Raw genomic sequence first — 20,986 nt, 5'->3', positions numbered from 1 at the left:
ATATTTCAGAAATTGTGCATGTATTACACAAAAAAAATTGACGATGGAATGCATTTTGGTTTAGGTCGAAAGAAAGAGCAACAAATTTTAGATGTATTTTTGAGAAAAGTAATTTCGTATACGAATATTTTGGATTGGACAAAATGTTTTGATTTTATTTATGAATATTTTTGTATCGACTTGAGTGATTATTCATTTATATTTTCATATGGCCTCTAGAGATTCAAGTTTTTTTTTGTTTGTTAATGCATTTCGTGAGGTTATTCATTTAGCCCATTTGCCCAAATCGGGACCGAAGAAAACTATTCATTTATCGAGCTTAGATTGTATTATATTGATGAAGAATGACGCATATGGAAAACATACTTGTCAAACGAAGAATTAAAATGTTGGGTACTAAGATATTGGTTAAACTAGGTACTATCCGTAAAATAGACCTTATTTTTTCTTAAAACTTCCTAATACATTGCCATTACGAACGTTACAAATATTTTTATAAACCTTAGAAGAATTTAATTATAACAGTAAAATAAATTCAACTTATAATCAACAAGTCAAACTCAATTTCTTTCTATCCGGTATGTTTAAATTTAGTGGAAATTAATTGGTTGGCCCCCTCTTCACTCTTTCTTACTCTTATAGTATTGGGTTTAAAGCCCGTTTAAAAATACTTTAACCTATTTTATTGAAATGAATCTTAAAAATCAAGGAGGGTCATATGAATAAAGATGTTAAATGATGTTAAAATTTGACATAAACTCTATTCTTCGAGGGTATAATTGTCAAACCAACTTCAATATAACATATCTCACAAACCATACGTAGGAATTTAACAAATTTTATATATTTAAAAAGTTTTTGAAAGACCAACCCAATGAGCGTAAATACAAATATCAAATTATTTATATTTTTAGAATTTTTTATTCTTTAAATGATTTTTATTTTTTTTCTTATTTGTGTATAGATTTTATCCAGATAATTTTTTTTAAGTACAACTATTATTCAAAGTATTTTTTTCTATTTTGCTGATATTATCCACGACTTTTTTCGGTGTGCAGTTATTATCCACGGTGTTTTTCTAGTGTGCAGCGATGATCCACAATGTTAATTAACCTTTCATAATGGCTTATACTATAGTATGTACACTAAATAAGTTTATAAAACCGTTTTTTAAAGATGAATAAACACATTGATATGAAGTTGTGTAGAAAATATCCACGACTGGAATCCGTGCAGGAAATATGCACAGCTAGAATGTGTGCAGGAAATATTCACAATTATTTCAGGGCCAAGAAAATAATTTGCATAATTATTTCTATGACCCCAAAGACAAAAGAGTAAGACCCATGTTTTCTAGGGTCATAAGAATAATTGACACAGTGAGGTTATTAATTAGTGAGTCGGACTGAGTCGAGCTCTGCAACTCGGAGAAAAAATTCTCTCGCGATCTCGTTTTCTGTGTATCATCTTCATTAATTCAGGTGCAAAATTGTTTGATAATTCAGGTGTTGACTTAAACTAATCAATCATGAGTATTAATTAGTGGATTTAATCTGTAAGAAATGGAATCTCACAACAATATTGAAGATTCAAATAGGGTTTCAGTTGACATCTCAAAACATGTTGAAGAAGCTCCTTCAATAACTAATGATGATGATGATAGGTATGCTTCTTGAAAATTCTCTTTGATTGGTCGTCTAGATTTTTTACGTATTAAATTTGTAGAAGCTGCTGAAATTTTACGAAGTAATTGGAAATTAGAAGGTCAATGTCATTTGATTCCTTTGGGAAAGGGTTTCTTCACAATTAAGTTGAAAAATGAGAGGGATAAACAACATATTAAATCAGGCAGATGGGAAGTGAATAATCAAGTATTAAGGATCAGAAATTGGATGCCTAATTTTAGACCTGAAAATCAAAGATCATCTTCTGCAATGTTGTAGGTCAATTTTCCAGAATTAAGTTTAGAGTACTGGGATGAGAAAACTTTATTCAAAATTAGCAGAGCTATTGGTACACCTATCAAGGTTGATGAATCAAATCTCAAATATGAAAGTGGTTATTCTGTAAAAGTTCTAATAGATGTTGATCTAGCAAAAATCATTCCTAGTAAAGTGTGGATAATTATAAAGTTTGGGGGTTTTATGCAGAGTGTCTTACTTCCTCAATTGCCAAAGTTCTATGGTCACTGTAAAATTGTAGGACATTTACAAGCTAAATGTAGATTCAAGCAGGGTAAAGAAGATAATAATTCTCCTAAAACAATTCCCAAGAATACTTTTACTGAGAAGGTGCAAGATAAGCCAAAGGAAGTTATGGAACCTTTTGATATCTGTCAAACTCCAGCTTCTCTAACTCAAGTAAACAAAGAAATTATTCATGCTAATGTTAGTGGCACCAATAAAAGTACTGGGAGATTTTATCCTTTGATAGAAGCAACAGATGGAGTGCCAGAAGAAGAAGTTATTATAGAGCTCATTCCTGATCCATTGGATCCAGCAACATTATCTCAAATAGTAGAAGAAAACTCAGTTTATAAAAGTGTGGTACAATTTGCGGATGGTTTAAATGGCTCAGTGTCAGCAACAAGAATACCAGTTACTTCTTGGTCTAAGATAATTCAAAAACCATTTTTTCCCAAGGATCAAGAAACAACTAGCAACAATGAGTCTACAGCACCTGAAAAGGTAATTACTCAAAATTCAATCAAGTGCAATTTTAGAAAAACTCAAGGAAAAGGAGGTACAAGAAACCTCCACCATACAATGAAAGTTTTATTTTGGAATTTAAGGGGTCTTAGAAGAACTAGGGCTCAAAATAAATTGTGGACTTTAGTTAATCAATTTAAACCTTCATTACTTTTTATAGCTGAGCCAAAAGTAGTTTGTAGTTCTTCCTTTTGCAATAAATTGAATTTACCAGGAATGCAATCCATGAAAATTCATAATTCGGTGTTTAATAAAAAAGGAAACATATGGTTATTTTGGAATAAATATTTACCAACTCCATCTATGGTTTATATGCCAAACCAAATGATTATTTTCAGTGTTGGAGATACTCTCATCTCAGGTGTTCATGCTCATGTTGGAGTGATTCAAAGAAGAGTTTTATGGACTGAAATGGAAGCAATTAGTGAATTGAAGAAACCGTGGTTAGTTATTGGTGATTTTAATGTTATTGTTTCTCTAGATGAAAAGGTGGGAGGCATAAGTCCAATTGGAAGAATCATGCTAGACTTCTCAGAATGTTTGGATACTTGTGAATTGATTAAATCTCCTCATATTGGTTTGCATTTTTCTTGGTCTAATTGTCAGCAAGGTAATAATAAAAGAATTTTATGTGCATTAGACAGAGCAGTTTTTAATCAGTTATGGGTGCAAAAATATGGTGACTGGAGTTACAAAATTGGTATAAGAATTGCTTTTGATCATGCTCCATTATTAGGTGGTTGTATTAACATTCCAAAGCCAAGAAATGCTCCAAAAAATTTTCAAAAAATGTGGTTATCTCATCCAAGATTTATGGAGGTTGTCCGCTCTAGTTGGTCAGAGCCTATATTTGGAAATCCAGCTTTTGTTTTTCAGAGTAAACTGAAAAGGTTGAAAAGGGTTCTAAATGATTGGAATTGGACTGTGTTTGGTGATGTTCAAGTAAAAATAAAAGAAGCAGAAAAAGAAGTACAAGCTGCAATGAATATCTCAGATGGCAATCCTTTTGATGTTGAAGCCCTAAATACTTTGGTAGAAGCAGAAAATGTTTATAATACAAGGGAGGTTCAATTATATACCTTATTAAAGCAAAAGTCAAAAGTAAACTGGGTCAAGGAGGGAGCATCCAATACTACATTTCTTCATGCAAACTTAAAAGTAAGAAGAGCAAAGAATTTCATCAGTGAGTTATAAATGGGGGATGGAAATGTTATTATTGATCAAAAAGATATTGCAGATGAACTAATCAGATATTTTGAGGAAAAAAATGAGTTTCAAGTTGTTTCCATTGAAGATTCTTTATTAACAAACATTCCTGAAGTAATCACTAATGAAGATCAAGAAATGTTAGATAAAATTCCTGAGGAAAAAGAGATTAAAAGTACAATCTTCAGCATGGACCCTGATAGTTCACCAGGTCCAGATGGATTTTCTAGTAGTTTTTACTGAGCATGTTGGCAAATAATTAAGGATGATGTAGTGCAAGCTGTCCAATTCTGCTGGTCAAGAAAATTTATTCCTAAAGGGCTTAATTAAAATTTCTTAGTTTTGTTACCAAAGGTTAAAGGTGCTAAATCTCCTAATCAGTTTAGACCTATTGGTCTAAGAAATGTAAGCTTCAAATTTTTTACAAAACTCATTACTAAAAGAATGAGTGGCTTAATAGCAAAACTAATCTCTTCTCAATAGGCTGCTTATGTTAAAGGAAGGTGCATTCAAGAACAAATTCTTCTTGCTTCTGAAATGGTTAATGAGATGAAGAAGAAAAGAAGATGTGGAAATGTTGGGCTTAAATTGGATATCTCTCAAGCATATGACTCAGTTAGCTGGGATTTTCTTTTTCAAGTCTTGCAGAAATTTGGATTTTCTAAAGCTTGGTGTGAGTGGCTTCATGTTCTGTTTAAATCTGCTAAAATATCTTTTTTGCTTAATGGTGGTCCAAGTGGCTTTTTTCAGTGGGCAGGAGCTTAAGACAGAGAGACCCCTTGTCTCCAAATTTGTTTATCATTATGGAGGAAGCTCTAAGTAGAATCTTAACTGAAATTGTGAAAAGTGGTCACATTATTCCAATGGTGATAAGGGGAGGCATTCATCCAACACACTTAATGTTTGCAGATGATGTTTTCATATTCTTAAATGGAGCAAAGAAAAGTATAACAAATCTTCTCAAGCTTTTAGATGACTATCAAGTAAGTTCAGGTCAAGTAATAAACAAGCTCAAGAGTAAATATTTTATAGATGAAACTACAGCCTTAAGGAAAACTTTTATTAAAAATATCATTCAAATGGAATTAAGTGAGTTTCCAGATAAATACTTGGGAGTAATCCTTGTTGCTGGCAGAGTTAAATCTTCAACTGTTTGGACAATGGTGGAACTGATGCAAAGAAAACTGGCCACTTGGAAAGGAAAATTATTGTCATTTCAAGACAGATTAGTCCTAATTAAATCAGTTATATGTAGTATTCCAGTCTGTAACATGGCAATTTACAAATGGACTTCTTTAGTAATTAAAGCTTGTGAGAAGATTATAGGGAATTTTCTTTGGTCAGGGGACAGTGAAATAAGAAAACACAAAGTCTTAGCATGGAGAAAAGTATGTACTCCCTACTTTGAAGGTGGTTTAGGTATTCAAAGACTTGAGGTCATCAATAAGGCTTTCCTTGTGAAGATGATGTGGGAAATTGTTACTTCTCAAGATGACTGGGCTTTATTCTTCAAAACCAAGTATAGAGATAAGCATAATAAATGGAGAACTAACTGGAAACTATCATCAGTTTGGAGTGGTTTAAAATGGGCATGGAAGTCATTACAAGAAGATTTAAAATGGAGTGTTGGCAATGGATAATCAATTTCTGTATGGTTTGATGTTTGGATAGGTGATTCTCCACTGATTAATATCATGGACCAATCTCAATTTGTGACAAGTAATATCCATATGAAGGTAGCTGAAATTTTAAACAATGGTAACTGGTCCATTCCATATGAAATCAAAGATGCAATATCTATTTTCAGCTTACCTGATATTAGTGGTATGAATGATGAATTACATTGGAAGGCAACTTTCTCAGGTGAATTTGAAATTGCAGAAGTTGTTAATAAACTCATGTTAAAGGAGGAGAAAGTGTTGTGGTCCAAGCATATATGGAATGCTTATTTACATCCTAGTATTGCCAGCAATGTGCGGGAATTAATATAAGGACTTTATATGGATGATACAATAATGGTCAAGAAAAGATATGACATGGTTTCCAGGTGTTGCATTTGTGAAGAAGCTGAAGATAGCATGAACCATCTTCTGTGGGAATGCAAATTTAGTTTGAATATATGGAATTGGTTGTGTGTTATATTCAACTTTCCTCTTCCAAAATCTTTTGAGGAAGTTTAGAAAAGTGCAAAGGCTAAAAGCTCCTTGATTCAGCAGGTATGGATCGTTGCTTCTTGTTTTACCTTTAAATAATTGTGGTTTCAAAAAAAAAACAAGAAATTCTTTGAAGAAATAAAGCCTGATATTTCAAAATGCAAGCTTCTGAAGACAGTTTCTGAAATAGTATTAAAATTAAAGTAAGTAAATGGAACCAAGATTATGACAATCTTATTATATCATTCTTCAAGCTGGGTCTAAGAATTTCCAAGTTTCAACGCATCACAGCCTGTTAGTGGACTGCTCCAGATTGTGATTTCACTCTTTTTTGCCGTGACGGTGCCTCTTTTGGTAATCTAGGTGATGCAGGCTTTGGGATTGTTGTTAGAGATCATTTAAACCAAGTACTAGGTTCAATTACTGGTGGACTGGGAACTGCAACCAATTACATTGCTGAAGTGTATGCAGTGATTCATGTGGCTGAATTAGCAGGTGTCTGGGGATTGCAGAAAATAATTATAAATTCTGATTCTAAAACAGTGTTGAACCAATTTGCAAGGAATCAAGTTCTATGGTTTGTGAAAAACAGGTGGATGAATGCAACCAAGAAGCTCTCAGCAATCAGATTTTCTCATTGTTTTAGAGAAATTAATTTTTCTGCAGACCGTGCTGCTAAAAGATGAGCTACATTACAAGCTGGAGAAAGACAGCTTTACATTGGAAGGCCCACATGGCTGAAAAGAATTGAAATGCCTGGAGTCACATATTACAGATTCAGTTGAAGCTGCTCATTCTCTATTTTAGGTTGTAAATTTTTCAGTGTAAGTTTTGAGCTAGAGTCTAGCTCTGTTTTATTTTTGCCTTTCCTATCATTGTAATCCCATTTTAAATCAATGAAAATATTATGATTCAACGAAAAAAAAGGTCATAGGAATAATTAACCCTTAAGTTTATAAGATTACGGGTAAAATATTCTTACTGTTTATGAGAATCTTTTTTCAAAAAATGTAAAAACTCAAACTAAATGATCAGAATTGATTCCAAATATAGTTTTTTTCTCTTTATTATGTTTTAAAAAAAAATTCTTTTTTTAATCATAAAAGCAAAATTCATTATTAAAAGGAAACAGATTACAAAGAATAATCCTTCTCAAGAGTTGAGAGGATACATCTTGGTGGTATGTCATCCCACACTTGGTTACATTTATATTTTTTGGCATATTTGACTGGTCCATCGGCCACATAATTACCAGTCCTAAGAAAGAAAATTTGAAGTCACGACTTAATATTACTATACTAATATCCAAGATTTTCCAAGATTTTGGATGGTTACACTTAATATTACTAATAGATTATATTTTCCTACTAATATTCAAAGAAGATTATGGTCCTTCCAGTTAGCATTAACAAAATTTAAAGTCACGGCTTCAATGACAGTCTTGCAATTTCCTTCAATGATAACATTTCTCCAGCCCCTACTTGTTATCCATTCCACAATTTCTAGGAGAGCTAAACCTTCTCCCTGTTCATCATCTCTGGCTTTTGATGCTTTCACCATGGTCTCCAAATATCTCCCTGCACAATCTCTTAAAATTAGACCAATCTCACAGGTTTTGTTATCTTTATTAAAAGCAGCATCAAAATTTAGTTTCCACCAATTTTCAGGAGGTTTCTCCCATTTTCTTTTGATTTTAGTGACTTGATTCCTGCATGAAGGGTTAGTATCACATCCTACAATGTTATATTTTGTGCACAAGTTTCTAATGCTCATGATAATATTGTCAGGGTGTATAGTTTTTCCTTCAAAGACTGTTATGCATTTATGTTTCCAAATTTTCCACATTATTGTAGCTAAAAGGATACTTTTTTCCTTTTTAAAAGAAATGATGCTTTGTTCCTAGCTCCAAGTTTTGATCCATTCTTGCATGGAACTGAAATGTTGTTGAGAGTGCATAGTTTCTGATAGGAAAGTGAACCATATGACTTTAGCTAGATCACAATGCAGGATGATATGGGTGTCTGTTTCTGGAGTTTGCTTGTAGAAAGGACAGTTATAATCTTCTAACTGAACATGCCTTCCCACTCTGGTTCTAGTTTGTAGAATTTTCTTCCCACTCTGGTTCTGGTTTGTAAAATTTCTTTTAAGCATCTCCAGCATTGAGATTGAGCTTGTAAGGAAATATTTAAGATTTGATAATCCTGCATCCTGGTGCTTTATTATCCGCGATCATGTAATCAATGTTTTCTTGGTCGCCGTTTTAAAGCATGTCCATGATGTGGCTGGTTAATACTGTGTGCCTTGGTAATCAAAAAAGACTGTCCAAATGGAAAGCAATCCTTGTTTCCCGTGAGCATGATAGGGATTATGATTACGAGCACATCTTGTAGCCCATATTCTGGTTATAGGATATCTTCGAGGATGTGAAAGCATCTTAGCTAGGAAGCAAAATTTCATAAATGTTTGTGTAAGTCGATTATTCTAGCCCGCGACATGTTAGCAATGCCATTTGCAAGTATATTTTTCTAGACTATACCAGTGATGCCATTTCGCCGTCGTATGTAATGTATCTACTGCGCCACAGAAAAACATCAGCATCGACATAAAAGAATTTTGAGACGTCAATCTCGATAAGGCTCAAAAGCAAGACTTGGTTGGCATGGTCTCAACGCGTCCGAACCTTGAGCACTATCATAAGATCTAGCTAGAAAGATGTGATTTTTCCAAGACATACGATACAATGAATGGATGAATCAGACATCTAACAACCCCCATAACAGATTAATTATTTGGATGGTCATACAACTGGCATAGAGAGCTTCGTGTATTAATATCCATGCAAGTTGCCTGTTATGTATAGCCTTTGTCCTTGTGATATTAGTATACAAGCGACAATATCGGACGAACCAATAGTACAAATGAATACACAGTGGATAATGTATTGAATAGTTCTGGACAGGAGGTCAACTGCAAAGTGTATGGTCCATAAACAAACACCTTACTGATGTAATGAGCTTCCACGAATAACAATACATTAGTTCTCCAAATGATAGTGTGTGTTCAGGTAACTCCTCTAGCTGAGGAATATTTTTGTGTTTGGTTTTAACTTGCAAGGATCAACTTGATGGTTCTGCCAATTGGGTTTTTCTTTTTTCGTTGGTCTTATTAGTTTTGGATTTATCAGTCGACTTATACAGCTCTTTTGCCACTTTGATAGTAATCAGAAGAAATATCGATGAACTAGTGGCGGTCATGGTCACAAGGATCACTTTGGTCCTCATTAGATCCACACACAACGGTGGAAAAAATATATTCCAGATGGAATATGCTGAAAGCTAATTTGGTTGTGCCCTATAAATGCATGATTAACAGTGTTTTAGGGCATACCTAAAAAAATTTAGGACATATCATGTAAAGACAAAAAAAGGTTATTTGATAGTAATTGTAAGAGCCCCTTATCCATATATATTACGTAATGCCAAAATTGTCTTTATTTATACTTTTTTTCAACTTTTTTTAAAACAATTATTTTAAAAATTAAAAATTATTATTTTTTTAAATTTTATTATATTAAAATAAATCTTTTTAAAAGAAAAAAATTAAAAATTATTTTTTCAATTTTTTTTAAAATCAAATATTTTTAAAATTAAAAATTAAATTTTTTTCAATTTAATCTTTATAGGCTCTTCCAAGACAAACAAAAATATTGCAATAAGATATCAATTTTAAAAGGAAAATTACATCAAGATTGGCATACAACTTTGGTTGGTAGCCCTTAGCCTAGCTACAATATGGGCACCAACTCCATATTTAATTTTTCTTTTTAAAAACCAAATATTTTTAAAATTAAAAATTAAATTTTTTTAAAATTTATTTCTTTTTAAAAATAAATATTTCTAACAAATTAAATACTTTTAAAATTAAAAATTAAAAAATATTTTTCTTTTTACTTTTTTACTTTAAAAAATATTTTTTAAAAATTCAAAATTTTCTTCTTTAAAAAAACAGAAAAAAAAAATTTAAAAGAAAAAGGAAAAATAAAATATTAAGAAAAAGAACAAAATAAGTAAATTAATAAATTCATTGAGGATAACTAAATAATTTACATATCCTTTAATACCCCTTATCACGATACCTACAACCAATCACATATGCAGACACGGCTACTACCAGCACATGTCCATCGTAAAATAGACAAGATTGCTAACAACAGCTATCGTGGCAGAAACATGGGCGCTGCTATTAGCCGTTAGAATGGAGGCTATCAGAGAATGGAACCATATCCAATTTGAATTGGACTCAGCAGCACTGTTGACGTTGTTATCAAAGGAAGCAGACGAAGCTCCATGGATCATTCTTCATATGTTGCAGGATATACGACTACATCTGCAACAAGTACAACCATGTGTGATAACTCACACATACAGGCAAGCCAACCAGACAACAGATGGACTTGCAGACTATGCGGCAAAGAAACAAGTACAGGCGGGGAACGCCCTCAGCGGCAACAACTCAACTCACATTAAGGAACATACTGTTCCGGATTTCATCAATGTAATTGTAACGAATGACTCAATGAGGACTCGTTACCCAAGAGATGTTCAACCTGGTTAAGTTAATAAAAACTCCTCTTTTCAAAAAAAAGAAAATATACCCCTTATCACGACACCCTAGTTAGGTTAATCATTTTGTATATGCCATAAAATTTTCTTGTATGTCCAAAAACATGGTTCAAAAAAAGACTTTCAATTAAGTCTGCATTTGGCTGCTGAAGGCCTTTGATTTTTTTTTGACATCAAGGACATGTCTGCTTTTAAGTATTGAGTAGATAAGCCCGCTGTATATACAGCTTCGTGATTTTACATGTCTAGATCAGTTTATTCTTTCAAATAATTAGGTTAACAGCTGGTCTAAGACAGACTCCAAAACTCTCCCAAAACCAAATTCAAAAATTAATGTGGACAAAAATAGCAAATTTTATCAGCGTCAATTTTGGCCTAATTACTCCACTGGTTACAAGGAAAAGGGTGTCTGAATTACAGTACAGCGCAGACCAGAAAGAAGGAAAGGAGCTGGCTAGTTCAACTAAATATAGTTGTATGGATGTCAATGGAACACTTGGAAGATGTTGGAGTTTTGGTTTAAATGCAAACCAGTCCATCACTAGTGTGTTACTTTGTGGGGCGTGCATCATCTTGAATCGGACAAGTAGGTAGTCGAGTACTTAAATGTCAATGAAATACATATACTAGTAACAAAATGCCAAGTTTTAAAAATCGATGTAGTTCTCTTTGCAGCACTTAAAACAATTTTCATTAAAGCAACACCCTTGCTGCTAAGTCAAATTAGACAATTAAAGAAACTTAACTGGTTTAGTTATTCAAATATTATGGGAGCTCAAACTATTGAGAACACGTAAAATTTAACTAAGATTATCACTTACACCATGTTTGTTTACTCCTGACTCATCTGAGTCGTCTGGATCTGAATTATCTGGATCTGAGTGAAATCACCTGACTCATCTGGATCTGAGTCGATATGTTTGTTTTGAGTCAGATCTGACTCATCTGATTCGGAAATAAGTGAGTCAGTGGTTTGGTCCCATGAGTCAGGGGTATTTTGTTACCTGACTCAAATGAGTCCGAGTCAGGGATTATGTCTGAGTCAGAGGTCGAGTCAGATCTGACTCAAAATGGAAAACAAACGATCTGACTGCTGACTCGGTCTAAGTCAGGGGGTTGACTCAAATTCAGACGCCGAGTCAGCTGCAAACAAACAAGTTCTAGTCCAACCATCCTTCCTGCCTCATTTTGTTTTTCAGCAGAGAGTTGCTTCTTGCTTGGGCAACCTGAATTTCACTCTAAATCCTGCAGTCTTACACTATTGGATAACGGTTACTGATTAATATAGGTTTCCAACAGAAGCAGTATAGATTACCAGTTACCACACAATATTGGGATCCCAGGATCTAGCCTGCCGAACAGAGACCAACAGCCAATTAGCCAAAAACTATTCCAATTGTTTGCCTATAAAGCATTCCGACTGCGTAGGTCATCCGTGACGTAATGTTTGTAGACCCAGTTGCCCTACCTGATGGTTGCACGTCATCACAGGAGGGTGTATCTATTCAAGATGGTCAACATCTCATCTCTGTACGACATCCGAATTTTACATTTCGTAAACAATTTCGCATGCATTTACACTATTTGGTTCTGACGAAGAACAAGGCAGTAGGCAACTCTCTCAGCTGACTAAACGTTAATTTTGTTGTTATTTGCTCTTCCTTTTTGCTATCATTATCAAGCATGTCTTGTGATCAAAGTCCAAAGGTAAGAAAGACATTAGTTATCAAACAGAGCAGATATAATAATTGTGGATTAAAATCATGGTGGAAAGAGTAAACAACAATACTTATGGTTAATTTAGATTTTAGACCATTGTTGTTTTTGGCCATGTTTTGACGAGGGCTGATCCACACACGTAATTCTCACAGTATCTCATGCTTTAAACAACATTTTTTGCGAATAAAACTTAAACGGTAAGATTTTGTAACTGCTCTGATGGACACCAACAAAACCGCCCCCTCACATATCCCTCATGTTGGCCCACAATACTAGCCCCTTGTAAATTCCCTCCCCATGGGACCCATTTTTGTGTGAATAGCGGTTTTTCCATGATTTATTTACGCGGTACGCCTAGAATGATCGATGTTCATTTTACATTTTAGACCATTGTTGTTTTTGGCCATGTTTTAATGGGGACTGATCCACACACGTAATTCTCACACTATCTCATGCTTTAAACAACATTTTTTGCGAATAAAATCTAGACGGTAAGAGTTTATAAATATGTTCATTTTACAAAGCTCTATATACCTACTAAAAATGAGCACATTTTACGACGTATAACACCACCATCTACTATTTTGAAAATCAGCTTATGATCGATAGATAATGATGATTGGTATTTTGGAATGCACTCATTTTTAGTAGTGTATAGAACTATGTAAGAGAAACATATCCCCAAAATATTAGTTTCGAATCCGTTATTATTTAGGTTTCAAAAAGAAAAATGATGTTTAAAATGTGAAAATAAAAGTATAAGTAGATCCCCATTTGTTTTAATTAGGATTAGTTTTTTTCTTATCGATATTTTAGATTGAGAAATTTATAGACTTTTTTTTTTAACCAAGGAAAGAACTTATATTAAACATGAGAAATTGATACATCACAATTTATGTAGGGAATTAACAAAGGAGGTGGATGAAACCACCAATCCCCACATAGATTATGTTTATAAACTGCCTTCGCTATTGCATCTGCAGCTTTATTACCAGACCTATACACAAAACTACAAGACCAACCAGGATTAATATTACATATGTTTACACATTTTCGCAGAAGAGGCATATTCTGCCAGTGACAAAGAGAAGATTGTTGTTGAAGAAAAGAACAAATTCCCAGATTATCAGATTCAAAAATCACATGAGACCAACCATTTGAATCTGCCAGTTGCATAGCCTCCAAAATTGCCCATGCTTCGGCCTGTTGAGCATTACTAGCTCTTCTCAAGGCTCCCCTTCCCATGACATATGCCCCTGTAGAGTTCCGAATTATAATTCCAATACCAGCTAACAAAGAACTAGAATTATAAGAAGCATCGATATTAATTTTTAGGTACTGCAAAGGAGGAGGTTCCCATTTATGATGTAAAAGCTTATTATGAACATTAGGATGATTGTAGTTAGCAGGAGTGTTTCCTAGATGATGCTGGAGAATGTATGAAGTGACCTGATGGATTACAGAGTTATGGTTGGGAGTGGTATTGTTAGAAACAACACTACATCGAAGCTTCCATATGAAATGCATGATGCACATAGCTAAGTGAACAATCTCAGGGGACTTCTGGATGTTGATGATGGAGTCTTTGAGTTGCCAAGTCTGAATCCAAGATAAGAGAGAAGAGTGCTGCAAAATAAAGTGAAACGGATGAGGTAAAAAATACTGCCATATTGCCCTAGAGAAAGGGAAATGAAGTAAAAGATGGTCCAGATCTTCCATTTGATTGTGGTTGCAAAGTACACAGTGTAAATCAGCATTATGCACATGGGTGAAAATTCTTGCTTTGACTGGAACAGCATTGTGAATAGCTCTCCACAGGAAAATCTGAAACTTGTAAGGTACTTTCAACTTCCAAAAAGATAACCAAAAATGTTGAGATAAACCCATGGAGTTATCTGTTAGGATATCTTTATCACACAACATCTTATAAGTTGAGGCAGTAGTAAAAATACCAGTGGTTGTAAAGGGCCAGATTAATTTATCCTCTTGATCTAACTGAATGGGAATGGTTAAAATGGAGTTCACCTGATCAGCTGTAAAGAGAAGGCGAAGAAGCGACACATTCCACTGTTCAGTATCAGTATCTATAAGATCAGAAACCAACTGATAGTTAGAAGTATTCAAATCACCCCAGTCCTGTAAAGCAGAATTCAGAGAAGGAATCCAGTTAGAAGTCCAGATGTTGATATGAGCTCCATTACCAACTTGCCATTTAGCATTTTTCAACACAATCTCGAGCCCAATAGAGATTTTGCCAAATCCAACTTGAATTTAAGTTAACCGGTGGAGGGAAGAAACGCAGGTCATGATGAGGAAAATGTTTACCTTTCAACAACTTCGCCCATAAAGCATCTTGGTTATGTAACAATTGCCAAGCTAGTTTCGCAAGAAAAGCTAAGTTATAGTTGCATAAATTTTTAAGTCCTAAACCACCTACTTTTAGGTAAACATACCTTTCTCCAAGAAATGTACTTTTGAGAACGTGGCTTGATAACTGTTCCACCAATAGCTTCTCTGAATTTTTCCATTTGTTGAAGAGTTGTTCAGGTAGTTTGAAAACCTGCATTTGATACATACCCATAGAGCTTAGAACAGAATTAACCTGAGTAGTTCTTCCTGCTTGATTCACAATTTTGCTCTGCCAGCCCTGCAATCTATTATTCATGTTATCAATAACACCCTGACAGTTCTTATGTCTGGATCTATGCAGCAGAAGAGGTATACCCAAGTATTTTTCGCCAAGTCCCATAACTTTCATACCAAGAATACCATGATATTAGACTTATGAGCATTAGAAGTGTGCTTGCCAAAAAATAAGGTTGATTTCTGCATATTTATCACCTGACCTGAAGCTTGTCCAAATATATGAAGCAAGTGTTGAAGCTGCCATTTGAGTAGAATCAGCTTCAAAAAATAACAAACAATCATCCGCGAAGAACAGATGATTAATTAAAGGGCAGTGATGATTAATTCTAATCCCTGAAAGACAACCAGAGTCCACATTAAGCTGCAAAAGTCTAGAAAAAGCTTCCATGACAAAAAAATAAAAAAGGAGACAAGGGTCTCCTTGACGAATACCCCGAGTCGGAGAAAAAGTTGAAGAAGGACTGCCATTGATAAGAATGGAAATATTTGAAGTAGAAATACATGCTCTATTAAACTAATCCAATCATTATGAAAACCCAATTGCCGAAAGATGGAAAGCAGAAATGACCATTCAACCCTGTCGAAAGCTTTCGACATGTCTAATTTCAAACCAACCAAAGCCTTCTTAATCTTTTTACGTTTCATACTAAACAAAATCTCATGAGCAATAATGATATTGTCATGGATATGTCTTCCTGCAACAAAGGCAGTTTGAGTAGGGGAGATAATATCAGGAAGAAGGGGTTTAAGACGGTTAGCTAAAATTTTAGAAATAATTTTATAGCTAACATTGCACAGACTTATGGGTCTGTAATCAGCAGGTGTTTTTGGGTTTGAAATTTTAGGGATTAAAACCTGATATGTATGATTGATGGCTTTGAGCATATGTTTATGAGTGAAAAAGTATTGAACCATGGAGATTACCTCAGTGCCAACAACATCCCAACAATGTTGATAAAATCCAGCTTGGAACCCATCATTACCCGGAGAAGCCCAAGGCTTGATTTGAAATACCACATCCTTTATTTCTTGAGCATGAGGCACCTGGATAAGGCAATTGTTCTGTATTTCTGAAACACAAGGTTGAAAAAGCTGCAGAATCTCGTTATTAATCTGAGGCTTAGAAGAAGTAGCAATATTCTTAAAATGGTTAGTAAATATAGCTTCAATATCACTTCTGCTATCAAACCAAATGCCCAAGGGACCCTGGATAGAATTGATAGTTGACCTTCTCTTATTGTAATTGACTATCGAGTGAAAATAAGAAGTGTTTCTATCTGCTTCAAGAGCTTTATCACCTGCTTTTTGCATGAAAAACTCTTTTTGAATCAAAAGCCATTGCTGCAAGGAAGAGCTTAGATGCTTAACTTGAGGATGAGAAGAAGGCAAATTGCGGTCATAGCAAAATTGTAGCTGCTTCTGAATATTTTGAAGGTTATTCTCGATGTTGCCAAAAGAAAGTCGTTTCCATATCTGCAGCTGAGTTCTGGTTAGTTTTAATTTACTAGAAAACTGAAACGAAGGAGACCCCGAAAATCGTTGCTGCCAGCTGCGTGCAATAGTATCAGTACAAGAATCCATTTTAAACCAACACTTGTAGAGTTTAAAAGGAGAATGTTTTGTAGCAGAAGGAACTGTATGTAGCAAAATCGGGCTGTGATCCGAAGCAACAGGTACTAAATGTTGAAGATGTGCATTTGTGTAGTGGTTGATCCAGCGATTTACTAAAGCTCTATCTAGACGAGCAGAGACATGATCATCTCCACTACGATGATTTGACCAAGTTGTGTCAGCTCCTGAGTAACCTAAGTCAATGAGACCTAGTTGCTGAACAAAATTTCTAACATGTCTAGCATGATGAGGATGAGTGACACTAGAGCTATGTGTTTCGGAGTCATGCATGGTGAAGTTTAAATCACCTAGAAGAACCCAAGGAAGATCAACAAACAAATGCATATTAATAAGATATTGCCACTGGTTAGCATTTTCTGTATCATCATGAGCACCATACATGAAGGTTATCAAGAAATCCATATTATTATCATGAGTATGGACAATAGCATGGATAGTTTTAGAGGTTGTATGCATGATTTCAATATCAATTCCATTTTTCCAGCCAAGAGAGATACCTCCAGAGAGACCCAAAGAGGGATGAAACCAGTAATGAGGATATTAGTTTTAGAAAGATAAAATCTCATATTATTAGACTGAGCTTTGGTTTCACACAAGAAAAAAATATGGGTCATTGTTGGTCAAACAGAAATGAAGATAATCACGGGTATGAGGGTTACCTATACCTTGACAGTTCCAGGAAAGAATTTTCATGACGGTAATAACAGAGAAATTCAAAAAAAGACTGCAAGAAAACAACAAAAAAAAAACAAAGAAAAATGAATAAAGAAGGATAAGTTTTGACAATCACCTGTTGCCATGCATCAGTATGATTCTGTGCATTATAAGCAGAGGCTGCAGCAATGTCCCAAACATTATCCATGGCTGAAGCAGTGGTATCATTCAACAGAGACAGTATCATCCACTTGAGAAGTAACCACATTGTCATCCAAATCAGCATCAGGAATATGCGGCTCAGAAGTTATAACCAAAATAGGTGTACGACGATATCTTTTCTTAACACCACTAGTACTAGCACCGTCACTAGTCATAGTATAAGATGGTCTCAAAGAAGAAGAGGGCTGAGCTTGATTGTGATATGAAGAGGAAGCACCAGAACCTGAATCAGTGGCCGAGAAGATTGAAAGGCGCATACCATCAAAGGGTCTAGGCTGTTGTTCAATAGGTTGTCGTAGTCTATCACGCCTCTGAGATCCATGTTGTAGAAAGAGTTGTGCTTCTTGCTCAGGATTCCTTTGAGGAGGAAAATGGGCTCTACAAAACCAAAACCACGAACAATTTCTTCCATCTCATGACGGGTATGAGTCATATTAGCACAGTCAATCTCTTCATGATTAGGAACTTTACATTCAGGACAAAGACGATATGGTTGTTTCTCATAAAAAAACCAATCCACCTAGTTACACCAGCAGCATTAGCAGTAGTAGTTATACCAGTAATAAGGGGAGTGTTAACATTAATGAGAACAAGAGCTCTATACTTAGAGGATGTAGGGGGTTCACACCATCTGGTTCTAAACTCTAACTTCCCCAACAATATTACCAAACATTCGAAGAATATCAGCATAGGTGAATTCAGGTAAAAGATATTTATACTCTAACCAAAAGGAGAAACCGTAAAATCCAGTAGATGATAATCCATAGTGGGATTCCAATCCTTTAAAACAATCAAATGACCATCAAGGTTCCAAGCTCCACCAAATAAAATTGCATCTTTATCTTCTGAAATTTTAAACTTGATAACAAAAATATTTGGTTCTAAACCACGCACCTGGACAAACCATTGATTGTGTCTTCGAAGATGAGGCCAAATAAATTTAGCTGCACGTTCAGCATCCTGCCAAGACATAACCCCCGGAGCATAAAGCTTACCAGCAAGACTAAACTGCCAATCCCTAATTCCAGCTAAGATAGCAGTGTTAGAATGCATAATCACTCTTCTCCTAATAGGCTCTTCACTGATAGAAACACTTTCCATTTGGTGAGCAATATTATTCAAAAAGGACGAGCCATGAAAATAAAGAGAAAGAAGATGATAACAAAACAGAAGAGGGTATGAAGAAAGAAGAAGGTTGTGAGGTGGTTTTATAAACAAAACATGAAGGAGGTGGCAAGAGGTAAAAGGGATAAGTATGGGTTAAAGGTTTAAAAATTGGAAGAACAGATAAAAAGTTGTAGGAATCAAAGCTTCTAAAAAATTAAGATAACTCAGAAGCGGAGATCGATAAAGGTAGCATCTTGTTAAAACCAAAACAATGATTCCCAAACAGATAACGATGGATCGACAAGATAAAGATGAATAAGATACACACCACTGTTAGATAAGGCCAACTTTTGAAGATGCCAACTTTGATACTGCCAACCATTGAGAAACCCAGATAATTGATGGGACAATACTGCAACCCATGCGTGGCAACAGATAAAAGAAGATTATCTGCCATTAAAGGGAAAAACAGATCAATTAGAACCAGAGATCGACACGAAGAAAGAGAAAAAAGAAAAAGAAAATAAAAACTAGGGTATCAAAAACAGAGAGAATTTTACAATAAATTCAAAAACCAAAACGAGTTATCATACAGAAAGATTCAGTATATTAATCATGAAGAGCTTATTACTGGTATAACTACTGCTAATGCTGCTGGTGTAACTAGGTGGATTGGTTTTTTTATGAGAAACAGCCATATCGTCTTTGTCCTGAATGTAAAGTTCCTAATCATGAAGAGATTGACTGTGCTAATATGACTCATACCCGTCATGAGATGGAAGAAATTGTTCGTGGTTTTGGTTTTGTAGAGCCCATTTTGCCTCCTCAAAGGAATCCGGAGCAAGAAGCACAACTCTTTCTACAACATGGATCTCAGAGGCGTGATAGACTACGAACCTATTGAACAACAGCCTAGACCCTTTGATGGCATGCGCCTTTCAATCTTCTCGGCCACTGATTCAGGTTCTGGTGCTTCCTCTTCATATCACAATCAAGCTCAGCCCTCTTCTTCTTTGAGACCATCTTATACTATGACTAGTGACGGTGCTAGTACTAGTGGTGTTAAGAAAAGATATCGTCGTACACCTATTTTGGTTATAACTTCTGAGCCGCATATTCCTTAGGAATATGCGGCTCAGAAGTTATAACCAAAATAGGTGTACGACGATATCTTTTCTTAACACCACTAGTACTAGCACCGTCACTAGTCATAGTATAAGATGGTCTCAAAGAAGAAGAGGGCTGAGCTTGATTGTGATATGAAGAGGAAGCACCAGAACCTGAATCAGTGGCCGAGAAGATTGAAAGGCGCATACCATCAAAGGGTCTAGGCTGTTGTTCAATAGGTTGTCGTAGTCTATCACGCCTCTGAGATCCATGTTGTAGAAAGAGTTGTGCTTCTTGCTCAGGATTCCTTTGAGGAGGAAAAATGGGCTCTACAAAACCAAAACCACGAACAATTTCTTTCATCTCATGACGGGTATGAGTCATATTAGCACAGTCAATCTCTTCATGATTAGGAACTTTACATTCAGGACAAAGACGATATGGTTGTTTCTCATAAAAAAACCAATCCACCTAGTTACACCAGCAGCATTAGCAGTAGTTATACCAGTAATCAGGGGAGTGTTAACATTAATGAGAACAAGAGCTCTATACTTAGAGGATGTAGGTGGGTTCACACCATCTGGTTCTAAAACTCTAACTTCCCCAACAATATTACCAAACATTCGAAGAATATCAGCATAGGTGAATTCAGGTAAAAGATATTTATACTCTAACCAAAAAGGAGAAACCGTAAAATCCAGTAGATGATAATCCATAGTGGGATTCCAATCCTTTAAAACAATCAAATGACCATCAAGGTTCCAAGCTCCACCAAATAAAATTGCATCTTTATCTTCTGAAATTTTAAACTTGATAACAAAAATATTTGGTTCTAAACCACGCACCTGGAAAAACCATTGATTGTGTCTTCGAAGATGAGGCCAAATAAATTTATCTGCACGTTCAGCATCCTGCCAAGACATAACCCCCGGAGCATAAAGCTTACCAGCAAGACTAAACTGCCAATCCCTAATTCCAGCTAAGATAGCAGTGTTAGAATGCATAATCACTCTTCTCCTAATAGGCTCTTCACTGGTAGAAACACTTTCCATTTGGTGAGCAATATTATTCAAAAAAGGACGAGCCATGAAAATAAAGAGAAAGAAGATGATAACAAAACAGAAGAGGGAATGAAGAAAGAAGAAGGTTGTGAGGTGGATTTTATAAACAAAACATGAAGGAGGTGGCAAGAGGTAAAAGGGATAAGTAT

The 20,986-nt window shown here is 35.0% G+C and overlaps 2 protein-coding genes across 2 annotated transcripts; both read right to left on the bottom strand.

Moving 5' to 3' along the window:
- Positions 1-7,441: 7,441 nt before the first annotated feature.
- Positions 7,442-7,912, bottom strand: LOC113350609. Its single transcript, XM_026594748.1, has one exon. The coding sequence runs from the start codon at positions 7,910-7,912 to the stop codon at positions 7,442-7,444; it is 471 nt and encodes a 156-aa protein (XP_026450533.1).
- Positions 7,913-13,272: 5,360 nt separating this feature from the next.
- Positions 13,273-17,548, bottom strand: LOC113350608. Its single transcript, XM_026594747.1, has 7 exons — positions 17,484-17,548; positions 17,352-17,410; positions 15,556-17,183; positions 15,250-15,415; positions 15,011-15,159; positions 14,690-14,968; positions 13,273-14,544 (listed from the first exon to the last, which is right to left on the bottom strand). The coding sequence occupies exons 1-7, from the start codon at positions 17,546-17,548 to the stop codon at positions 13,273-13,275; spliced, it is 3,618 nt and encodes a 1,205-aa protein (XP_026450532.1).
- Positions 17,549-20,986: the final 3,438 nt, after the last annotated feature.

This window comes from Papaver somniferum, chromosome 2 (assembly GCF_003573695.1).
Source record: "Papaver somniferum cultivar HN1 chromosome 2, ASM357369v1, whole genome shotgun sequence".
NCBI classification, from domain to species: domain Eukaryota; kingdom Viridiplantae; phylum Streptophyta; class Magnoliopsida; order Ranunculales; family Papaveraceae; genus Papaver; species Papaver somniferum.
The sequence above is the reverse complement of the archived record's forward strand: the minus strand, read 5'-3'. Positions and strand labels throughout refer to the sequence as shown.